This window comes from Heteronotia binoei, chromosome 3 (genome assembly GCF_032191835.1).
Source record: "Heteronotia binoei isolate CCM8104 ecotype False Entrance Well chromosome 3, APGP_CSIRO_Hbin_v1, whole genome shotgun sequence".
NCBI lineage: Eukaryota > Metazoa > Chordata > Lepidosauria > Squamata > Gekkonidae > Heteronotia > Heteronotia binoei.
The window spans coordinates 182208188-182233091 of NC_083225.1; the positions used below are offsets into that span (position 1 = coordinate 182208188).

At 45.6% G+C, this 24904-nt stretch overlaps 2 protein-coding genes across 2 annotated transcripts in view; both read left to right on the top strand.

Moving 5' to 3' along the window:
* SYTL2 (synaptotagmin like 2) overlaps window positions 1-13562 on the top strand; it is a 128343-nt gene extending 114781 nt beyond the window's left edge. The window contains exons 13-20 of the mRNA XM_060235331.1: window positions 1401-1520; window positions 3492-3661; window positions 5580-5682; window positions 6175-6345; window positions 7344-7422; window positions 8175-8274; window positions 10104-10309; window positions 13085-13562. Of these exons, the coding sequence (XP_060091314.1) occupies window positions 1401-1520; window positions 3492-3661; window positions 5580-5682; window positions 6175-6345; window positions 7344-7422; window positions 8175-8274; window positions 10104-10309; window positions 13085-13230 (1095 nt within the window). The 3' untranslated portion in view covers window positions 13231-13562. The remainder of the gene's footprint in view (window positions 1-1400; window positions 1521-3491; window positions 3662-5579; window positions 5683-6174; window positions 6346-7343; window positions 7423-8174; window positions 8275-10103; window positions 10310-13084) is intronic.
* An 8396-nt stretch (window positions 13563-21958) lies between these two features.
* On the top strand, window positions 21959-23128 carry CCDC89 (coiled-coil domain containing 89). The gene has a single exon (XM_060235196.1). It carries the CDS (start codon window positions 21963-21965, stop codon window positions 23037-23039), a length of 1077 nt encoding a protein of 358 aa, XP_060091179.1. The 5' UTR covers window positions 21959-21962; the 3' UTR covers window positions 23040-23128.
* Window positions 23129-24904: the final 1776 nt, after the last annotated feature.

A 24904-nucleotide genomic window follows, 5' to 3' on the forward strand; every position in this document is an offset into this window, starting at 1 on the left:
CAAATCTTGACTTCCGCCGGTGCCAGGATCTATGTGTTTTTTGAGGGGGGGAGCAAAATTAAAAAATGGCACCCCCTTATGAGCCATCCTATCTTATGCTCCCTTAGAATACAATCCAATTTGGTGCCCCCCCTCCATTGGTGCCCAGGGCAAGCACCCCCTCTGCCCCCCCCCTCCAGATCCGGCCCTGGGTAACAGACACCATCTTGTGGTGTAGGGCGCCTTTTCCTGATAAAGGAAGCTGCTCTTACAAACGTGCACTGCATTGCCCCAGAAGACAGAATGTGTGTTGGTGGAACAGACCCAAGAGATCCAACCCATAAATGTACTCCGTAGGGCAGTCACTACTAATAAAATGATTCAGACTCTTGCAAGCGCACTAGTTTCCTGAGACGAAATTAGGATAGATGAGATTTGTTTGGAGAACTTTCCCCAGGGCGTTTTCGCACTCACCTTCAGCCGGCGCGACCCCCCTCTTCACCGCGCAGGATCTGCGCGGATTTCGCACTAAATGCCGCGGAGCAGCCGGAAGCTCCCGTCGCAAAAGCCGCGCAAACGGAAACTGCTTTTTGGCGGTTTACGTTTGAGCGGCTTTTGCGCCGGGAGCTTCCGGCTCTTCCGGCTGCTCCGCGGCATTTAGTGCGAAATCCGCGCAGATCCTGCGCGGTGAAGAGGGGGGTCGCGCCGGCTGAAGGTGAGTGCGAAAACGCCCCCAGTGTTAAAACACGGGGTTGTTTTTCATGCTCGATCTCTTTTTAAAAAATATTTTAGCCTAGTCTTTAGTTCTCCTCTCTCCTCCCATTTCCTCAAAAAGAACAATGCAAAAGAACAGAGCGGCTGTTTAACCATTTTATATGGCTGATACCAGATAGGCATATTTTGTTTTCGTTCTCAAACGCTCAGCTATTTGTTTTGTCTTCTGACATGAATATTTGTGTGCACAGCTAATAGTACGTAGAAACTGTCTGCTGAGATCTCAAATGACTTAGTCAGGCCAATATCCATTAAAATTCCCTGAGGAATATTTTAATGCAGCAATCCTGTTACGTTGTTTAGCATCAACTTGATGTACCTGTGTGCAGTATTTATAGTAAGTGACTAAACATTTTAACGCTTACCTGTTTTTACAACTGAGGCCTTTTTTATATATATATACGTTGTGCTGAAGTTCAATAAAGATATCAAGCTATAAAAAATGTTTTCAGCCGAGCTAAATCTCGCATGCAAAGCACGCCTGCGGTTTTCGAGCCCTTTCTTTAACTTGCTTGCCCGTTGGCACTGCAGGCCCTGTGCCCCAAGCTCGTTTGAAACTGCGCCACATGGCCGTTGTTCCTCGCCATTTTTCCCAAAACGCCTGCCCACAGACTCTCTTCTTTTTCTCCTTCTGCGATGTCTTGTAGAGCGATGAGAGAGAGACAGACACAGCGTCAGACAGCAGTCACTCGCTTGGCAGGATCAAGAAGAGCCCCAGTTCCCTAACCAATCTTAGCGGCTCTTCTGGCTTGGCGTCCTTGTCTTCTGTATGTAAATAAAAGCTTCTCCCTCTTTTGTTTTTGCTTTTGTTATTATTATTTTTACTAATGCTGGCTTTGATGCTCGTAACCACTGATGCTGTGGGACCAGAGGCTTTTGTGGGATGATGTAATGCACGGTGCTCTTACAGATACCCTTTTAACTAGAAAAACACCAAGGATGTACGTTTTAAAAACTACTGCTCGACCATCTCACCTCCCACAGTCCCATTCCACCTAACTTCTGGGGGCCACCGAGAGTGCAAATTCATGGTGTTCCTTAGAATTTTTCGCTGTGAGAAGCTAAGGATCCTTTCAAGCACTATTGGCATTCTCAAATTTGCCAATAATCAAAGTACCATTGACCTGCGTATCTGTTTCATTCTGGCCTGAGCCCTGAGAGAATCCCCTTAAGTTGCATTTTTGGCACACCGCTTTGATCACGTGAACAGGGTTTGTAATTCCAAATTTGTAGTTGTGAAATAATTTAAAGAAAATATGGTGAATGTATCCACCCATTACATTTTCAGACAAGACTTTTTAAGATCTTCGAATGCTTCCATACTTGTGGCAGCTGACCCAACTCTGGGCTTCTCTTTGCTTGTGTGCCCTTCTTGCTTTGTTGTCGTTTTCTTTTCCATACGTGTTTTGCTCTCTGAGAGCCAGTTTGCTTTGAGAACCAGTTTGGTGTAGTGGTTAAGTGCGTGGACTCTTATCTGGGAGAACCAGGTTTAATTCCCCCCACTCCTCCACTTGCAGCTGCTGGAATGGCCTTGAGTCAGCCATGCCTCTTACAGAGCTGTCCTTGAAAGGGCAGCTTCTGTGAGAGCTCTCACAGCCTCATCTACCTCAGGTGTCTGCTGTGGGGGAGGAAGGTAAAGGACATTGTAAGCCACTCTGAGACTCTGAGATTCAGAGTGAAGGGTGGGGTATAAATCCAGTATCTTCATATTTGTCTTCTACTTTGCCTTCTTCATCTTCTCCTTGATATTTTGTCACTGTATCTCCGTCATATTTCCCTGCCGTTTTAATTGCAGCAAAATATGCTGGAGATGCAGTGATGTAATATCGAAGCGACCACAAGAAGGAGCAAAACACATATGGAAAATTTTAAAAAAAAGCAACAGGGGCACGGGAGTGAAGTAAATGAGCATTGTGGAAGATTTGGGTCAGGGATTATTTTGCAGATTGCACTCAGCACCAGTAAATCCTTTTTTGGAGGCAGGTTGTAATTCATCTGGCAGTGGGGGCATATAAGAAGCCACAGCTTTTGGTAGTAAAATTTTAAGCTCTCAAATGCTTATACCAAGACATGGAATACCCTTTCTTCCCAGACAGAGGGAGCATAATATAGGGGGTTAAATTTGAAGATTGGGTTTAGGAAAGCAGATCCTAACTTTGCTCCAAGTGTTATTAGGATGAGGTATTAAACAGTTCTCTGAAATGTTGATAAGAACCTTCTTTCATATCATCCATTGAGGATAAACAAAAAGACATTTGTGACATAAATGGTATGTGTAAAGAGAATTATGTTACCAACAATTTCAGGATTGGACACAAATTTCCAAGTCATTCTCCCCCCCCCCCCCCCCCAGAAACACAAGAAAATCGGTGGGAAATTTCTTAGCCACTCTTCAACAGAATGAAGCAAGCACAATATTTCTAAGAAAACCAGCCTGTAAAGAAAACCCATCTCTTGCATGTGTGCTGTTGATCACTTTCCCTAATTGCATGCTTGTTTTTAAGCACTGCTTGTTTAACTTAAGGAAAAAATATATAACTTCATGCTGGACTAAATCTTTCGAGGGGCTCTAAATTGTTCTTTGCTGCCTCTAGCTCTGCACATATAAATTTGTCTTCTGAACTTTTAGATTTATGTCCTATTTTATACAAAGAGAGAGAGAGAAAAATCCTTATTTTTAGCCTCAAGAACCAATTGATAATTTTCAAAGTGTGTTTCTTGATTCATAACCTCTCCAGGTAAGCACTAGCGTGATGAGTGTCTACAGCGGGGACTTCGGCAATGTGGATGTGAAAGGGAATATCCAGTTTGCCATTGATTATGTGGAGCAGCTGAAAGAGCTCCACGTTTTTATTGCCCAGTGCAAGGACTTGGCAGTGGCCGATATTAAGAAGAACCGTTCAGATCCGTAAGTGAACTTAGGGGGGTCCCAAGACATTCTTGTTAAACAATAAATGTTTTTGCAACCTAAATTCCCTCTATTTTCTTACTGCAAATGGTGGAGGCTGGTGTTCAGGGTGTTGATTATGAATTCAGTGACATGCTTGATTTGAATGTCAAGGGAATGGTTTTAGATATTGTTGTTTTAAATTATTGTATAATTTAAATGCTATTTTAAACTTAGTGTATATTGTATAATTTTATTGAACCTGTTGTTAGCCGCCCTGAGCCTGCCTAGGCGGGGAGGGCGGGATATAAATAAAAAATTATTATTATTATTAAGGGAACAAGTAGATCATGAAAACAGCTCATTATATTGCTATAGCGATTTAGCTACAACAATATAGCGATCTAGCTATAACACTATAACGATCTAGATATAGCAGTATAGTGATCTAGCAGTTCCCCCCCCCCTTTTTTTTTTAAAATAAGTTTAAAGTATAGCCTTAAGACAGAGGTGAGGAATGGTGGCTGTACAGCCTGGGACTAGAAAATCTAAGGAAGGCTGATGTGTGGATGCTTCATTTCCACTGCAAATGTTTTTGTATTTTCAACAGCAATGACACCATGGTCTCTGTATGGAAGCAGCTTTAGGCTATGATACAATTGAGAATAGGTATCACATATTACGGTGGGGCTAGGATCTGCCCAGATATCATACACAAGCAGTGTTGGTGTATTTTGAATACCAGTCATTCAAAATATACAGGACTTGTGATAGTTAGGGCTCTTTTAAATCAGAGACCTACTACGACTGTGGATTCATATCATCCTGGTGGATATGCAAACACCAGTAGGAAGATGCAAACTCCAAGATGTTACTGATATTAATTAACTGGTGTGTGCATTAAGCATGCATTCATGTTTGCAGCCTTTTGTTTCAAGTGTATTAAAAAGCATAAGAAGATGCCTGCTGGATCAGACCAGTGGTCCATCAAATCCCGCATCCTGTCTCACACAGTGGTCAACCAGTTCCTCTGAAGCAGGGCATAGAGGCTGAGGTCTTACCCAATGTTGCCTCCTGGCACTGGTATTCAGTGGTTTACTGCCTCTGTTCATGGAGGCTCAGCATGGCTAGTAGCCACCGATACACCTCTTCCATAAATCTGACTACATGCAATACATGCTGGTTTATGGTTCATCTCTCCATTACTTAGTATGTCCTTTACCGGGGACTGCTGTGGATATATTTTGCTGAAGTCCTATACAATTTGCTCTGGATATATTTGGCTGAAGTCCTATACATCCTTCAGGGGTTTCTAATATCCACAGTAAAGCATTCATTCATGTATCATACACTTTTGTTTTGTTGTGTGTTTTGCAACAGTACCTTCCGATAACAGTACAGTACCTTTCGATAAACCATGAAATTAGTTATCAGTAGTACTGCGAGGTCCATGTCTTCCTACTGACATTTGTGGATGTCTGGGTGATGTGGGCCTACCATGGCAGAGCCCCCTTTCTTAAGGAGACCAAATTAACTTCCTGCTCACTCCTGTCGCCGGAAGGCTAGTTCCAGCTTTTGTGGGGAACTTTGGGCAATCTAGACCAGGGGTGGCCAAAAATTGCTTAATGTCAGAGCCACATAGAATAAACATCATGTGTTTGAGAGCCTCAGTACATGAATGTCAGATGTTTGAGAGAAGGAAGGAAGGAAGATGAGAGAGAGAGAGGTGAAAAGAAAGCAACTTTAAATGCATTCTCCAAGCTGCTAGCTGGCTTGGAGAAGTGATTTAAAGAGAGAAATGCCTTCTCTAAGTTGGCCAATGGGGCAGTGGAGGCTTCAAGAGCCACACAATGTGTGAAAGAGCCACGTGTGGCTCCTGAGCTGCAGCTTCGCCACCCCTGCCCTAGTCTTACTAGACTGGTTGTTAAACTTCCTTCAGGTATGTGAAGATTTACCTGCTGCCAGAGAAATACAAACTGGGCAAAAGAAAGACCTCAGTGAAGAAGAAAACGCTGAATCCAGCCTATAATGAAATACTACGGGTAATGTATCGGATCCATCCTGCAAAATGAGCTGATCTGGTTTTGCTCTCTAGAATTCAGATCTGAGCCCCCAGCGCCAAGGTTGTGTTGCCCACTAAACAATGACCAGAGCAAAATTTAAAAGAACCAGCAGCATTACATGTACCATTACGTTGCTTTTGGTAAAAAAAGTCAGAAGTGATGGGAGGGTAGCTCTAGGAATCACAGGAAACTTTGGTTTTTACCATAGAGTTTCTGGAGATTCCTAGAGCTACCCTGTGTGACATTCAATTTTTCAACTGAAGTAATGTAACATCACACTGGATTTCACCCCCTCCCCCATATCCCCATACCCCGAATTCATGGCAGTTACCTGCAACCCTAGCCCTAATCTCCTGTCATTTAGATGTCCCAGTGCTTGATGTTCTCTGTAAGAAGCCACGTGAATTCAAGCAGGCATTGCACTGTAGCATGGGTCAGGTTTTTTTAAACCTTACTTTGCCTTTCTTGCAGTACAAAGTCGACAAGGCTCTCTTGGCATCCCAGAGGCTGAATATTTCAGTGTGGCACAATGACATTTTTGGACGCAACAGTTTCTTGGGGGAAGTGGACCTTGACTTGAACATGTGGGACTGGAACGACAAGCACAACAAGCAGATGATCTGGTACCCACTGAAGCCTAGAGTGAGTGAATGGGGCTGAATTCATAATGCCTTTGGGCCAAAATTCTCTTTCTCTTCCTTTCCCCAATCACCACAGTGGAATTTCATCACTTCCCAAAGGAATACAGAGGAATCTCTGACTCCTAACTTTCTAGCTAACTAATACATTCTTGATAGATCAAGATGGATAGCCGTGTTAGTCTGTCTGTAGCAGTAGAAAAGAGCAAGAATCCAGTAGTAACTTCAGGACTTAACAAAATTTGTGATAGGGTATGAGAGCTCACTTCTTTGCTCACAAAAACTTATAAGAATGCAAGAGAAGCTAAGATGGATCAGGACAGTGGCCCACCCAGTCCAACACTCTGTCACACAGTGGCCAAAAAAAACCCCAAGTGCCATCAGGAGGTCCACCAGTTGGGCTAGAAGCCCTCCCACTGTGCCCTACCCCCAAGCACCAAGAATACAGAGCATCACTGCCCCGGACAGAGAGTCCCAACAATACGCTGTGACTACTTTACCTTTTTAATAGCCACTGATGGACCTCTGCTCCATATGCTTATCCAATCATACCCTACCACAAATTTTGTTGGTCTTTAAGGTGCTACTGGAGTCTTTTTCTATTCTAATAATTCTTGGCCAAGTGGAGGAGAAATACTGTTTTCAAACACTACTAGTCACCATGCGACCTGTGATTTACTTTGTACAGTTTGGAAGATTTTGAATGTAGCAAGTGGAATTTTCATCTGTTTCTGGTGCACTGGTTAAACACACACACATACACACAAGATACAGCAGGAAAAATTACTTTTTTCCACCTCTCCCTTCCTCTGAGAAGCCCAGGGGGGTTATCAGTTTGTGGTTCTCGATTTCCCTTTTTATCCTCCAAATGGCCCGGTGAGGTAGGTTAGGTTGAGAAGGAACAAGGAACGCCATCCTGTTTCTCCAGGAATAGAGAAGGGAATTACAGCACACAAGACTCCCTGTATTCAGTAGTTTTTATTTCTGTTTTGTTTCTCTCAGGCTCCGCTGGCTGCTCTGGAGCTGGAGAGCAGAGGAGAGATGAAGCTAGCTCTCCAGTATATCCCACACCCTGTTGGAGGTAAGTACTCCTCTGTTACACTCTCTCTTTGCTTTCCCTGCAGGGCGTTTCATACAGCAATCTCTTCAGTAAAAAAACTGGATTTTTTTTTTTAGAAGGGAGGGTGAAGAACCCTGCTAACTTGCTGTGAACTCACATTGGACAGTGGCTGTTTAATTCATTACAAGGAGGCTTCATTTTGGACAGGAGTGGAGCTCCAGAACCTCTAAATGTTATTGTGCTTTGTTTCTTATGCCCCCCCCCCAATACTTGCTTCTGGGCTCCATTGTTCAAACCCTCTGTGAGAATTTTGCTGAACTCTAAGATCTGACAAACTTTCTAATATTTTTCCCTACAAAAAATGGGGAAACAACCAAAATATAGAAAGCGGACAGATGGAAATCTTCATCATGCTACTGTGGCCACCTAGGAGAAAGTTTTGCTTCTTTTACTCCCATTCAGGGCTTTTTTTGTAGCAGGATTTTAATCATCTTTATTGTTCAAAATGAACCAAGAAGAAAGGTGTGAATTCTTTGAGGAAAGATGACGTGTTTATTCATTCGATCTGCACCTGCTGGCATGGCCTTGGGTCAGCCATAGCTCTGGCAGAGGTTGTCCTTGAAAGGGCAGCTGCTGTGAGAGCCCTCTCCAGCCCCACCCACCTCACAGGGTGTCTGTTGTGGGGGAGGAAGGTAAAGGAGATTGTGAGCCGCTCTGAGACTCTTCGGAGTGGAGGGCGGGATATAAATCCAATATCTTCTTCTTCTTTACAGGTAAAAAGCCTCCGGCCACTGGAGAAGTTCACATTTGGGTGAAGGAATGCAGTAACCTCCCAATACTCCGGGGCAATAAGCTCAACTCCTTCGTTAAATGGTGAGAACAAGTGATTTGAAGTGACTAAGTATACGTTACAATATCAGCCTGACTATCTTTTCACTTGCTTCAGATGAAAATGACAAGTCCTGGTTTATTGTTCCATCAGTGAGTCTTGGGGTCTGTGGGCTTCTACACCTCCTTCCCCCAAATGCACAGTTCTGTAATGAAAACCTTTTTCCAGTTAGCAATAGATTGCTTTCACGTCCACACAAAAAACTATGATTTGTTCTCTTCGCTCCAGGCAAGAGCCCGGTTAAATCCTGGCTTGGAGGGAACAAGCTATGGTTTGTCATGAAGACGAAAGCGTTCAGTCATTGTGGCACAAGAACATGAGGAATGTGTTCTTGGTGGCAAACTGTAAAAGGTTATGTTGGAGCTCATGAGGAGATTTCTATTTTTAGATGATATATTTGTTCAGTCATAATACGTACCATGTACATTTGATGTATGTTGACAGCTTGCCACCTCAAAAATTTGCCTCAAGAATTCTATGATGATTTGCCAGTGACATTATTGAGATTTGTATTATACCCTGTGAAATTAGGCTTTTGGTGTCTTCCAGCTGTTAAATTCTAATTTCATCTGGAAGAAACTGAGAAAATTGAAATCTAGCTGTCTATGTCTGGTTTTCCTTCAAAGGATTGACTTCCACAACTTCCTCTGGAAAGCTAGCACTGACAGAGGAAAACAAACGCTTGAACCTCTGAGAGACAGGAAAGGAGGGGGGGAATTGCCATAAGAAAGAAGATGATGGTATTGGATTTATATCCCGCCCTTCACTTTGAATCTTGGAGTCTCAGAGTGGCTTAAAATCCCCTTTACCTTCCTCCCCCACACCAGATACCCTGTAAGGTAGGTGGGGCTGAGAGAGCTCTCCTAGAAGCTGCTCTTTCAAGGACAGCTCGGCCAAAGCTTGGCCAAAGCCGTTCCAGCAGCTGGTGTTTTAAAAAATTCTTTGCACCACACAGTGAAGATTAACAGCCGCATGATGCTCATGGTGAGTACTCACACCAGACATCACGTCACCAACCTTGAAATGTGGTAGACAGTATCATGTAGACCAGGCCTTAATTATTCTGTGCTTCACTCCTTTGTGTAAAATCTTTGTAGCAACGGTAACCACAATCCTTCTTTTGAGAAGCTGAAGCAAGGGCAATTGAGAAACCACTGTGATGGTGTTGGAAGTTGCCTCATACAAATGGATTTCCATCTGGAAGCTCCCTTTTGAAAGAGTATATAACCGGCATATTTTTAGTTATGAAAGCTGTTGTCTGTACAGAATCTTATGATTGTTTCCCCCCCTTTTCCCCAGTTGTAGAGGGGAGGTATAAAGGGACTCCTAATGCACTTAGGCTTTGTTCCTGTTCCCAACCTGAATTAGATTCTCTGGAGCATATATTCTTTAATTGTTCTTTTCATACGGCGAGTCGAAGGGAAATTATCAGCCCACTGCTGGAAAGATTCTCTGGCAGATCAAATAAACTCAAATTAGATTATCTTCTGTCAGATAGGAACCACCAGACAACAAGACAGGTGGCTAGGTTCTCCTCCCAGGTTTATAAAGAATGCAAAAAGCGAGACAAATAGGCCAAACTGTAAATCTTTTACCAAATTTTAAAGTGACTTTTTAAAAGGTTTAAAGGGTTAAATAATAATCTTTTTTATTCTTTGTTACTGTTATAACCCTCAAGTCATCAAATCTTAAATATGTAGACTCTTTGTGGGACTTCTTATAAGGTACTTTTAAGGTTGTTCTAAATGACTTACATGTTCTGGTCAATGACTGAAATAATAAACTGACTGACTGACTCTCTTTTTGTCTGAAGTACCATCCTCCCGGACACGAGTAGGAAAAGCCGCCAGAAAACGAGAGCTATGGCCAAGACAACCAATCCGGTGTTCAACCACACAATGGTCTACGACGGCTTTAAGCCCGAAGACTTGAAAGAAGCTTGTGCAGAACTTACAGTCTGGGACCACAACAAGCTAGTGAATCACTTTGTGGGAGGCCTTCGGATAGGACTCGGAACAGGTACTCTCAGCTAAGTGGAAGTCCCCCAGGCCTATGGGTATCTTCTTCAAGAATAACAGGAAGGCATGATGGGTTTCAGGAGCCCCATGGCACAGAGTGATAAAGCTGCAGTACTGCAGTCCAAGCTCTCTCCTCATGACCTGAGTTTGATCCTGGCAGAAGTTGGGTTTAGGTAGCCGGCTCCAGGTTGACTCATCCTTCCATCCTTCCGAGGTCGGTAAAATGAGCACCCAGCTTGCTGGGGGGAAAGTGTAGATGACTGGGGAAGGCAATGGCAAACCACCCCGTAGAAAGTCTGCTGTGAAAATCTCATGCTGCGATGTCACTCCAGAGTCGGAAACGACTGGTGCTTGCACAGGGGGCTACCTTTACCTATGATGGTTTTCAAACAAGTGCTTTGATTCAGGCTGGGGGTGGGGTGGGGATGAAAATACCACTGTGTGCTAAGGAACAAGATGGGAGTGATAAAGGGAGACCGAATGCATTCTGCATTTTTCTACAAGCAAATATCTACAGCCAGCTTAATGACTCATGGTATAGAGGAACAATTTGGAAGCTCCCTTGCCCCAACATCTTCCCATGCAGGAATTTTCATACACTGCTGGAGATCAGGACTACCTCCCTCTGAAACCACCAGCTGAAGAGGACATCCTTTTGTACTCAGGTTTCAGGCTTGAACCCAGAAGTCACTGGGGTTTAATACAGTACCTGTGAGGCCAAGCACCCTATTCTCCCTTCATGGGTTAAAGAAGGTAAAGGTAGTCCCCTGTGCAAGCACCAGTCATTTCCAACTCTGGGGTGACATTGCATCACAACGTTTTCACAGCAGACTTTAAGGGTTGGTTTGCCATTGCCTTCGCCAGCCATCTACACTTTCCCTGCAGCGAGCTGGGGACTCATTTGATCAACCTTGGAAGGATGGAAGGCTGAGTCAACGTTGAGCCAGCTACCTGAACCCAGCTTCTGCCGAGATCGAACTCAGGTCATGAGCAGAGCTTGGACTGCAGTACTGCAGATTTACCACTCTGCGCCGTGGGGCTCTTCTTCATGGGTTAACATGAATATTAGAGGGCATAGTCCGGCTTGCAAAAATGTTCATGATCTCAGTGTTCCTGCAGCTACCATTCTTATCTCTTTCAAAGCCAAACTCAAAAATGTGGTAGTTAGTTAATCATGGGAACCTGCGCTCAGTTGTATAACCAGTTGAGAGGGGAGGATTAGGAGCAGTTGCCAGCATCCTCTGGAAAGTTCCACCAAAGAATACTGATAGGATCCAAGAGATCACCTGATGCCAGAGGTATAAAAAAGCTATAATAAGGGTATAGGCTGGAGGAAGCTATGCTAACACTATGCTAACACCATGTTAGTTTGCCTAAATATGCAATGCACATTTATGCTACTGTATAGATTTCATACTGCAAGAATATTTGCCATCTAATATCAAGGCATTCAGTGTATTAGGCAGAAAAGTTAGCTTGTTTTCTGGCTATTAAGCTGTAGAAATGGTTTAAAAAATATAATGAACCTTTTTATATTTTTACAAGGTTTGGGTTTCTTGTGTGCATCCCACCTCGAGTATCCACAGGTCTGGGAATTATTCAAGGGTTCCAAGCCAGGGACCAAAGAGCAATAACCCAAGGAGACCTGAACATAAGAGAAGCCATGCTGGATCAGACCAGTGGCCCATCCAGTCCAACACTCTGTGTCACATAAGAGAAGCCATGTTGGATCAGGCCATTGGCCCATCCAGTCCAACACTCTGTGTCACATAAGAACGTAAGAGAAGCCATGTTGGATCAGGCCAGTGGCCCATCCAGTCCAACACTCTGTGTCACATAAGAACATAAGAGAAGCCATGTTGGATCAGGCCAATGACCCATCCAGTCCAACACTCTGTGTCACATAAGAACGTAAGAGAAGCCATGTTGGATCAGGCCAGTGGCCCATCCAGTCCAACACTCTGTGTCACATAAGAACATAAGAGAAGCCATGTTGGATCAGGTCAATGGCCCATCCAGTCCAACACTCTGTGTCACATAAGAACGTAAGAGAAGCCATGTTGGATCAGGCCAGTGGCCCATCCAGTCCAACACTCTGTGTCACATAAGAACATAAGAGAAGCCATGTTGGATCAGGCCAATGGCCCATCCAGTCCAACACTCTGTGTCACATAAGAACAAACGAGAAGCCATGTTGGATCAGGTCAATGGCCCATCCAGTCCAACACTCTGTGTCACATAAGAACATAAGAGAAGCCATGTTGGATCAGGCCAATGACCCATCCAGTCCAACACTCTGTGTCACATAAGAACATAAGAGAAGCCATGTTGGATCAGGCCATTGGCCCATCCAGTCCAACACTCTATCTCACATAAGAACATAAAAGAAGCCATGTTGGATCAGGCCAGTGGCCCATCCAGTCCAACACTCTGTGTCACATAAGAACATAAAAGAAGCCATGTTGGATCAGGCCAATGGCCCATCCAGTCCAACACTCTGTGTCACATTAGAGCATAAGAGAAGCCCTGTTGGATCAGGCCAGTGGCCCATCCAGTCCAACACTCTGTGTCATAGATTAAAACATAAGAGAAGCCATGCTGGATCAGACCAGTGGAACATCCAGTCAAGCATTCTGTGTCACACAGCAGCCAAAACCCAGGGGCCATCAGGAGGTTCCACCCGGCAAGGATCTGTGAGAGCGTACTACAAAGTAGTCTGCCATTTATAGCTGCTAATTTCATCTCTCTGCCTCTCTTTTAAAATACACTTCCTTAGGTAAAAGCTATGGCACTACCGTAGACTGGATGGACTCTACATTAGATGAAACCAGCTTGTGGGAGAGGATGATCAGTTCCCCGGATCAGTGGATCGAAGACACTCTGCCGCTCAGGATGCTAACGATAGCAAAAATTGCAAAATAGTGCCACGCTCTGATTATTCGCATCCAGTTTGCGTGGCTTGCTGGGGCTGAAGTGGACAGAAGAGCCAGGCCAAGATATAGGCGTGAACTTTGGAGCAAATTTCTTCCTGCCCTATATCGAATAGAGGGCATCTGCGTTTGCAGTCTTTTTTTTTTTTTTTTAAACTGCTGTAGGCTTTCAAAAACGCATGTTAACCTCCGCCTACTTGCAGGTCCTTTTTAAAATGGCAAACTCCTTAATCTTTAATAAAGATTAATTAAAGAATAAAATATAAAATGTATTTAAAATATTATGTACAGTTTTCTTGTGTGGCCAGATTGGGTAAGGAGAGGGGGAAAAAAGAATGATGATTTTGTTAAATAAACCACACTCTCCCCCCCCCCCCCCCCGTTTTGCTGCTCTTTTGCTCCTGACATCAACATGTAGATAGACCCAGCAGTGTGGTAGTCTTCTAGATCAGGGGTGTCAAGCATGCAGCCCAGGGGCCGTTAGGCCCTGGAGGACTCCGGTCAGACCTGCAAGCAACTCACCGTCATCTGCTCTCTGTTGCTTCCTTCTGCATCGCAGCTTGCTTTGCCAGGATTGCTCAATCGAACAGGAGCTACACAGCAAAGCTCCCTTGGGGAGGAAGTGGGGGAAGGAGAGCTAGCTTTGCCAGGCGCTCTCAATTGCACAGCAGAGCTACTGAGCCAAGCCTCTCTTCCTTCTGTTGGCTGAGGCTCAACAAGCCAGTGAGGTGGATTAGGCTGAGTGTGTGTGTGTTTGTCTGTGTACTTTATAAAGTTTATATCTTCCTGTCTGGCGTTACGTTTTATGACACACATGGCCCGGCCCAACAAGATCAAGATCTGGCCCAACAAGATCAAGATCTGGCCCAACAAGATCAAGATCTGGCCCTCTGTTCCCACTATCTACCCCTGTTCTAGATAGTGGGAACAAAGGCAAGTGGTGATGCTAGATTAAAGGGTTTTATTTTGTGGGGGGGAGGGGTGTCAGGCTAGGACTGGATGTTACAGTAGAACAGTTACGAACATAAGAGAAGCCATGTTGGATCAGGCCAATGGCCCATTTAGTCCAACACTGTCACACAGTGGCCAAGAATTCCAAGTGCCATCAGGAGGTCCACCAGTGGGGCCAGGACACTAGAAGCCCTCCCACTGTTGACCCCCCCCCCCCAAGCACCAAGAATACAGAGCATCACTGCCCCAGACAGAGAGTTCCAACAATACGCTGTGGCTAATAGCCGCTGATGGACCTCTGCTGCATATGCTTTGATAGAAAAGTACGAAGCAACTAGCCCTGTGTCTCATTCTCTTCATCCAAATCGTCTTGGGATGTTCAGCATTTGATGTGTACCACCATTACCCTGTGAATTTCCCTTCCACTGCTCTAGTTTAAGTTGCTGCTTCCGGAGATACAGACACTAGTCAACAGACACCAAGTCATCCATTGAGCATCCCTAGAGAAGGGACAGAGATGCAGAGCTCCTGTTTTTAGTGGCAATCTTACCTCTGCTGTTACCATAGAGTTTCTGCCTCGGGTACTTTCACCTTGGATAATTCATGCAGAATAGCAAACTTTTTTTTTTTATACTATCTTAGCAGAGAGTTAAAAGATTGGTGACGCTTTGTATTGTACATGTTGTATATAGTATTGATCTTTCACCACTTAGCCAGTTTGGTGTAGTGGTTGAATGCACGGACTCCATTCCCCACTCCCTCCACGTGCACCTGCTGATGTGACCTTGAGGCAGTCACAGGTTCTCTCAGAGCTGTTGCTCTCAAGAGCAGTTTCTATCAGAGCTCTCTCAGCTCCGCCTACCTCCAGGATGTCTGTTGTGGGGAGGGGGAGGGGAAGGAGATTGTAAGACTCTCTTGAGACTCCTTCAGGTAGTGAAGGGTGGGGTATAAATCCAATCTCCTCCTCCAACAAAAACAACTTCAACATCAGATTCCCCCCCCCCCCCAATATACACATCACATAAGCTTCGCTCACTTGGTTCAGCCATAATTCTCTTAATTTTTCCATTAGCTGCATTTCTGGTTTAAATTATTGGTGATTTTTTAAAGGTTAAAAAATCAGATTTCTTAAACAAAAAAAGGCTCGTACATTATTTGCCAATTGTACTTCTGCTTGGGTATGTCAGATTTGTTCTTCGTGCTCTGGTGCCCCCAACTGAACAATGAGGGAATTGTCTAGAAAAGGAGTGAAAATGTATTATACTAAGCTGTGCGTAGCTGGAGGTGCAGAACTTATTTGTATACTGTTTTTAAACTCAGATGCTTATTAAAACTACACATGAGCTCAAACAACTACATGATGAAATTCTGAAAACCATATTTTTTCTGTTAAATTTTTGGAGACTTATTTTGCTTCATAACGTACACTATTAAACTTCCTGCCAACCACCTGAAGAGGTTATGTCCAAGTGCCTGCCTGCACTCCTGTGTTTCATATGGCAGTCTCTTTAAAGGTAGAAGCTTTGGAATATTAAAGTGCCTGTGTGCACTCTGGTGTTTCATACTGCAGTCTGTTTAAAGGTAGAAGCTTTGAAATATTAAAGTGCCAGTGTGCACATTTATATTGTCCAGCTTAGATTATTTAGAAGTAGAGTCTACTCAGAAGTAGAGGCCAAAAGGTTTTCCCTATTACATATAAATGTTTTGATAGAATAGTTTCACCCTGACATTTCTTCTATTATAGTTTTGCTTAAACTCAGGGAGCCCCCCTTTTTTTCTATAGGCCAGGGGTAGCCAACGGTAGCTCTCCAGATGTTTTTTGCCTACAACTCCCATCAGTTCAGCCATTGGACATGCTGGCTGGGGCTGATGGGAGTTGTAGGCAAAAAACATCTGGAGAGCTACCGTTGGCCACCCCTGCTATAGGCCAATTTGTAGCTGACATACAGGGATGGGATCAGTTGGTCTGGCCCTCGGGGATTGCTGGGCCAAGCCGAGTCATGAGGCAGCCTCCCTGGGGCCTGGCTGGCCGGCAAGGATTGTGGGGCCCATTTGCGCTGTGCAGTGGCCTCCTCGAGTTCCTGCTTGGCTTTTTCTACAAAAAAAAGCCCTGGACCTAGACATTTGCCTAGGGCAGCAGGCCGTGTGTGTGCGCGCACCAAATTAGGCTATCCCCACATGACTTCAAATAGAAAAACAATTATTTGCATTAATTTTGCCAACCTGAATCGTTCTCCCTCGGTGGAGCACTGTTTTTTAAGTTGATAATTTTGTATGGCCCGCGAATTATGTTATAAATATCCAAATGGCCCTTGGCAGAAAAAAGGTTAAGAACATGAGAAGCCATGTTGGATTAGGCCAATGTCCCATCCAGTCCAACACTCTGTGTCACACAGTGGCCAAAAAAAACCCCAAGTGCCATCAGGAGGTTCACAAGTGGGGCTAGAAGCCCTTCCACTTTGCAACCCCCCCCCCCAAGCACCAAGGTTCCCCACTCCTGCCATAGGGTTTCCAAGGTGAGAGACTTCAGAGGTGGTTTGCTGTTGCCTTACTCTGTGTGGGGGGGGAGGGATGGGCTCCCTCTTGGGTATCCTGCCCCCCCCCCCGGGAAAGTGTATGCGCAATACATAGCCTCTCCTTCCCGGTGTAGTGAACGCCGCGTGGTCACTGTCCGGCTATGCCTGGCAGATGGTCACTACAATGGCCTCTCCTGCATTACTGCATTCGTGGCAACACCTTCCCGCTGGTCCCCCCCCCCCTTTCTCACAGAGTTTGCCACGTCATGGTGTGACAGAATGTCCGGCGGTATAACCGGATGGGCAGGCTGGGCTCACCAACCTTGCCAGCCAAGAGAAGGAAAACTCTAACATCAAACCCGGGCAGATAGAGCTCGTTAATGTAACACCTACCACCTGGAGGACTCGCTGCCGGCGTCCCGGCTTACTGGGCCATGGCAGATGACCCCAAGGTGAAAGGGTGGAGCCAGTACCGCGCACACTGTGCTTCACCTAAAAATTCCTCTGCGCAGGCCTGAAGGGCATATCCACATCCACAACACACCAAGTCCTGCAGCGATGGGCAAGGGGCGAAACGGCAGGTGGAAGATGCCACTGGAAGCTGCAGTCCCGATCCTGCATGTAGGCGGTTCAGGGTATTGGTCGCCTGATGCTGACCCGGAGACGAAAACATCTTTCGGCAGCACCCTGAACGACCAAGCAGCCTTATCTAGGGACAGCACTGCTTGCTCCACACGGAGAGGGGCCTAGAAAAGGTGGCCTAAACAAAGCTCGTCTCCCCCACCCCAGTTGGCTACCAACCCCAAATCAGACTTTTCCCTGCAGCCACTGTGGCCGGATCTGCCTGTCCCGCATTGGTCTTGTCAGCCACCAGCGAGCCTGCAGCAGACGTGGACTACTGCACCCTTCTTAAATCTTCGTTCGCGAAGTCAAGCCGAGAGAGAGAGAGAGACTCTGTGTGGTGACCCTAGACTTACTTGGTGGTCTCCCATCCAAGTACTTAACCAGAGTTGACCCTGCTTAACTTCCGAAACCTCACAAGTTCTGGCTAGCCTGGGCCATCCAGGTTAGGCCAAGCTTTCTTTCAAACCAGATATTTTTTTTTTTTAGTGGGTGGGTGTGTTTAGGTACTTATCTTTCTCACTTTACTTAATCCCCTCTGGATAGTTGCCAGGCAGACGCTATAGACCCAGCAACCAGTAGTTTTCAGGCTTGGTGACAGGAGGTGGGTGCGGGGGAGGGAATTCCAGTGCAAGTTTGAACAGTAAAGGAACACCTCTTGAGACCCAGCGCTCTTTACTCTTATCTAGCCACTCCCAGAGTTTTCACGCTCCCTGAATGATCTCCCGCTGGGCTCCCCTCCATTTGGGAGCCTTTCCAAATAGATCGCTTGAGCCCTGGAACGAATGGCTGGAGTGTGTTTAGATCCCCATTGCCATGGAGATAGCAAACGCTGCGGGAGTCTCAGACCAAGACGGTCAAAGCGTAAGGCTGGTAAGGAAAGATTTTGAGGCTCTCTTGGCATTATTTTATCTCACTCTGGTTCAGTTCTTACCTCCCCCTCCTCCTCCCCCCCCACTCCTCCAACACAACCCCACCTTCCTATTCAGTTGAGAACCGTAGAGGTGGGATCTGGTACCTCTTTGGTGGCAAGAAATGTCAAATCTCCCTTGCCAGTTTTGGAGGACCGTTATTCGCCAGGCTTCGACCCGTAGCCATGGCATTGTTTGGCTTTGTACTATTAATCAGGCCTTGAATTCAGCAGGAGTGCAGCTCCTGTACCTTTCTGAGGGTTCCCTTCCTCCTCCCCACTTACCTTGTCCATTGAATAGTAGGTGCAGCTGCATAACAATCCCTGGATTAGGAGAGCGGGCAGCCAGCCAGCCACCAGGAGCTTTGCCACACCCCCTGCAGCCCTCATTAACCCCTGCATAAGCCCACACCACCCTTTCTCCACTTCTTATGTGATTTTGGGTGGTGGGTGGCTTGCTGGCCTTTTGACTGTGGGGGAGGGGTGGTGGCCAAGGAGAGCCCCAGGTGAGCAAGACTTGCTTGGGCTGGCTGGATCTCTAGCCAGCCCAAGCAGGTCTCATTCGCCTGGGGCTCTCCTTTCTTGTGTCAGGTTGCTTTTGGCATATGCTAATGAGCTCCACCACCTATTTTTCTACAAAACGATCCCTGCTATTAATCATTATGCGGAAATAAAAAGGTGATGCTTTAAAGACCAACCCAGTTATTATGGCATAAGTTTTCATGGACTTAGATCCCATTTTGACAGATGATCAGTGTATCCTAGATCTTCTGGCTATGGGTGGGGCATAAACAGTGGATCCCTGAGGATCCTGAAATGCAAAAGGCACAGTCCTTGCTCTTGATCTTGTATACCTTTTGACTGACAACAGGTATTGCAAATAGTCTGTTGGCATAACTTCCTTCCTTGCTATGAACTGTGCTAAAGAATTGGCATGTCTACTCCCAGAATGAAGATTCTGAACAATTTCAGAATTTTATCAAGTATTACAGAGGAATAAATGCAATCAGATTATTGTCATGAAGAAAGAGAAAAAAATCTCTTCATTCTGCTCCTATCAGCGTCTGTCTATTTCCCCATCTTCTTTCCAAGCCCAGTTCAGATCCTCATGGAATCCTTTCCTTATCCTAAATGGAATGAAGCTGAAACTGCATGAGCAGTAGGGTTATAGAATACATATAAAAGGAAGTACTTCTTCATCCAAAGGGTGATTAATACATGGAATTCACTGCCACAGGAAGTGGTGGCAGCTACAAGCATAGTCAGCTTCAAGAGGGGATTGGATAAACATATGGAGCAGAGGCCCATCAGTGGCTCTTAGCCAAAAGGTATGGATAGTACACTCTGTCTGGGGCAGTGATGCTCTGTATTCTTGGTGCTGGGGGGGGGGGCAATAGTGGGAGGGCGTCTGGAGTTCTGGTCCCACTGGTGGACCTCCTGATGGCAGCTGGGTTTTGGCCACTGTGTGACAGGGAGTGTTGGCCTGGATGAGTCATTGGCCTGACCCAATATGGCTTCTCTTACGTTTAGAGAAAGAGAGTGAATTTATAAAAACAACACCCAGTATTAAAACATGCAATGAGAACAAGCCAAAGGCCCACCCAGGGGTACAAAAACAGCACTGTAGATTGGAATGTCCTTGGGTCATTTCTCCTTATGTTACTCTGCAAAATTCTCAGGATCCTACTAATCTTCATTGTGGGAAGTTGTTACATCTTTGATTTCTCTGCAGAATTCTCCAATTGTAATAGAAGGCAGAAAATCTAGTGAAGAAGAAAATAGTGGGAAGAGCTCTACAAGGAACCATCACATTTTTATTCCATGGAAACACATACATGTGAAGCTGAATCATACCCTTGATCTATCAAGATCTGTACTGGCTACTCTTACCTGATCCTTTTAACTACAGATGCTAAGGACCGAGTCTGGGACCTTCTGTATGTAAAGCCAATGCTCTACCATTGAGCTCAACAACACAGCAACATTTTTTTAAAAAAAATTCAAGGTGCTCACAGTGGCATCTTCTCTTGCCCTTTTTAAATCTTCACAACAGGCCTCTGAGGTAGGTTAGGTCTGTAAGAGAGTGATTGGCCCAAGATCATGCAATAAGCTTCGTGGATCTGTGGGAATTTGAATCCAGATATCCCCATTCTGACACTAATAATTACATCACACTGACGTTCAGACTGCTAGTGATTTAAGCTGTGTCATGCTAGTGACCTAAATTGTGTGTTTTTTCTCTTGCACACCAGCAGAGGAGTTTATTGTGCCCAAAATGTTAGTGTTAGAGGAAAAATTCAGAAAGATCCAGTCAATTATTTATAATTATTAATATTGTTCTATTAATGCCCCATGGCGCAGAGTGGTAAAGCTGCAGTACTGCAGTCCAAACTCTCTGTTCACAACCTGAGTTCAATCCCGGCAGAAGCTGGGTTCAGGTAGCCAGCTCAAGGTTGACTCCACCTTCCATCCTTCTGAGGTTGGTAAAATGAGTACCCGGCTTGCTGGGGGGAAAGTGAAGATGACTGAGGAAGGCAATGGCAAACCACCCTGTAAAAAGTCTGCTGTGAAAATGTTGTGATGGAAAGTCACCCCAAAGTCGGAAATAACTGGTGCTTGCCCAGGGGACTACCTTTAGCTCTTGCAGAGGTTGTCCTTGAAAGGACAGCTGCTGTGAGAGCCTCTCCACCCCCACCCACCTCACAGGGTGTCTGTTGTGGGGAAGGAAGGTAAAGGAGATTGTGAGCCGCTCTGAGACTCTTTGGAGTGGCGGGCGGGATATAAATCCAATATCTTCTTCTTCTTTGCCTTTTTTATTAATGCACTTGAAAACTTTAGAATAGGAGTGGCCAAACTGCAGCTCAGGAGCCACATGTGGCTCTTTCACATATATTGTGTGGCTCTTGAAGCCCCCACTGCCCCGTAGGCCAGTTTGGAGAAGGCCTTTGTCTCTTTAAATCGCTTCTCCAAACCAAACTAGCCATCAGCTTGCAGAATGCACTTAAAGTTCTTTCTTTCCTACTCTCCCTCCCTCCCCTCCATTTATCTTCCTTCCTTCCTTCCTTCCTTCCTTCCTTCCATCTTGCAGTTCTCAAATATCTATCTATTCAATGTAGCAAGTTGAATATATTAAGCTGAATATAATACGTTAAGCTTTAGAATGTGCTATTGGCTGGTTTCAGTGGGCTTAGGTGTACCCTACTATGGACCAAGCTGCAAGAAGGAAACTTGGGTGGGGAGAAATGAAGCCAAGAGTCCATTCTGGACTTATCTAAAGAGAAAAGAGGTGTGAATATTTTGGTCACTAGATAAATAAGAGCTGGAATGAAAAGCTGTTGTTGTTTTCCTTCAAAGAACAGACGTCACGTTAACTGATCAGGATTCACTCACCCTGTTAAAATACAGTGGTTTACTAGGAACACAGTACTGCTGAGAAAGTAACAACCGCAAGAGCACTCGCTTATTTGGAGACCTCTGTTCCTAGTCATTGTTGCCAATCTTCATCACTTCATTGCTGCTTGAGTTGAATGGGTTCCCCAACAGACCCAAGGGTGTGAGTTCTAGAAAGCCCAGCGATCCCTGGCTTGTGATGTCACAGAATTCTTGGAACATTTTCACCAACTGTCATCTGGGCATCTAGAATGCTTTAAACCCTCACCTAAAGTGAAAGGCGTTAAGAAAGAGAAAGTGAGGCTGAAGCTTCGAGACAAGCCAAAGGCCCTCAGTATGCCACAGGATGATAAGAATCTGGAAACGACCTCTCCTTCAACAATACAAGACGAGACAGACGCAGACGTCGGTTGGAATATGGGAGAACCCTTCCAGTCCTTGGACAAACTCCAGGGTTTGCCCGATGGGGAAAAGGGCGAGAAGGCGATGCTGCGGTCACGGATCCATGAGCAATCTCAACTCATCTGTATCCTGAAGAAACGAGCGGACGACAACCTCCTGCGTTGCAAGGCCTTGGAGCAGCTCAACACGGAGATGGAAGAGTTGAGGATGGCGGATACGCTGAGACTGGAAAGCCAGACCCGTCGCGTCCAGCAGCTGGAACAGCGCTTCATGGATCTGGCTGCCAACCACGAGGATATGATCCACTTCAAGGACGAGCACAAGCGCCAGAACATGCATCTGAGGGAAGAAAACAGGCGCTTGCGCCAAGAGAACCTCAGCCTCTTCAGCCAACCTTTGAAGGAGAAAGAGGCAGAGCTGGACGGTCTCATGTCACAGTACAAGAAGCTCTCCAAAGACATGGAGGCCTTGGAGGAAAGTTACAAACGAGAAAGCCAGCAGGCCCAGCAGAGGGAGAAGGAGCTTCTGGAAGCCCAGAATCGGCAAGCCAGCGCTCACACCGAGGAAGCGTGCTCCCTGAGAAGACAACTGGAAGTCCTCAAGGAGAAATACAGTCACGTCACTGAGCGACTGGAGAGGGCGGAACAGGAACTCAGAGATGGCGACCTGAAAGCCACCGTGGAGCAGCTAAGGCAGGAGAAAGAAGAGCTGCTGAACCTGACGATGGAGAGAGGCAAACTGCTGCAAGAAAAGCAGCAGGAGATTTTGCAGCTGGAGAAGAAGGCGGAGGAGATGGAGAAGGCCAAGCTGGCTGCCGAGCAGCGTTTCGAGACAGAGTCGGCTGCGGTGGACAGCGTCCTCCGAGTCCGAGACCTGCAGTTGCGGCTGGATGGGGCCGAACGAGCCTATGTCGAGCTCCGGATGCAGTTTGAGGCCTACAAGAGGCACAGCATGGATTTGCTGACCAAGGAGAAAGAGTTAAATATGAAACTCCGCCACTTCATGGCATGAGCCACACACATCTTTGCCAGCCCCCAAGCAAAGATGTCTCACAGGCATCCTTAAAATAATATTTTACGAGATTATTTTCCTGCTTCAATGCCTTTATACAGTGCTGGGGGATGGGGGATTCTCAAGCTCTCCGAGACCTCTTTGTATTGGCAAAACAAGTTGAAATAAAATGTTGAAATCTTCATTGTGTGTCGAATACAGTTCTTGCTTCCTGATCTTTGTCCCTTAAATTTGAAAATCTGTATATACCTTGAACAGCTCTCACCTGCTCGCTAGAATAACAGAATCCTTGTTCGAACAGGGTTTATATACTGCTCTGTGCAGCTTTCTAAGACCATTGACTTTAGTGGAATTAGAAGAGTGAAAGTCTACGACGCTGTTAAAACTGGCAATCCGCAAATATATAACTTATTTTGAATTTATTACACACTTCCACAAACAATTCAAAACAGTACTTTTCTTCAAAACTGGATTCATTGTGTGGGGTTTTCCACATGTTCATCTTGGTTGCCTGTAAGTTCCTGTTTTTTGATGGGGGGAGTGTTTCTGTTCCACATGTGTTTTGTTCACTCTTGTGGACCATTGGATATCACACCCGGGGCTTTTTTTGTAGCAGGAACTCCTTTGCATATTAGACTACACACTCCTGATGTAGCCAATCCTTCAAGAGCTTACAGGGCTCTTTGTACAGGGCCTGCTATAAGCTCCAGGAGGATTGGCTACATCAGGGGTGCGTGGCCTAATATGCAATGGAGTTTCTGCTAAAAAACAACAAAACAAAACCTGATCACACCTGTTTATGTGTGATTTACCTCCCTGCAGATTTAAACTGTGGGTTTTTATGGGGAACATAAACTTCTGTGATATCGAATTGCCCAGTGGAGGGAGCAAAACATGAACAGGCGCCTCAAGAAACAGGAACTTCAGGTAAGGAAAATGATAATGTGGAAAAGCCCTAAGTTAGGGAATACTTCTCCACTATGAAATCTCATCCCCAACCGCTGGGGAGAGAAGTCCATAAGTTATGAGTACTAGTGATGCCAAGGCTGTAAGCTCCAAGTTGGGAAATTTGTGGGGATTTTGGGGTGGAGCCTAGAGAGTGTGGGGTTGGGGACAAAACAGTAGACAAGTGCACCTTTAAGACCAACTAAGTTTTATGTAAGCCTGCTCTAGCATTTTACAAACCTCTATTGTAGAGCCACAAAAATTTGTAAATGTTAGACTAGAGCATCTGAAGACGAAGCTTCTGGTTTTTAACAGAACTAGGGTTGCCAAGTCCAATTCAAGAAATATCTAGGGACTTTGGGGGTGGAGCCAGGAGACGTTGGGGGTGGAGCCAAGATCAAGGCTGTGACAAGCATAATTGAACTCCAAAGGGAGTTCTGGCCATCACATTTAAAGGGACAGCACACCTTTTCAATCCCTTCCTTCCATAGGAAATAATGGATAGGAGCACCTTCTTTGGGGGCTCATAGAAATGGACCCCCTGGTCCAATCTTTTTGAAACTTGGGGGGTATTTTGGGGAGAGGCACTAGATGCTATACTGAAAATTTGGTGCATCTACACCAAAAAACAGCCCCCCCCCCAGAGCCCCAGATACCCGCGGATCAATTCTCCATGATTTTCTATGGGAATAAATCTCCACAGGGAATAACAGAGTTCCCAGCAGACATTTCCCTCCCCTCTCCCCCCACTCTTTCTGATTACCCTGAAGCGGGGGGAGGGCCTCCAAACCGGGGGATCCCCTGCCCCCACCTGGGGATTGGCAACCCTAAACAGAACTGATGTCAAGGGCCTGCCACCAAATTCCTCCTGGGGGTTGCCAGCTGTAGTATGTCTCTAACCCATTATGTTTTACTACCCA

Excerpts from the sequence above, each read along its gene's own strand:
- CCDC89 (XM_060235196.1), top strand. The coding sequence starts at position 21,963 with ATGCCACAGGATGATAAGAATCTGGAAACGACCTCTCCTTCAACAATA.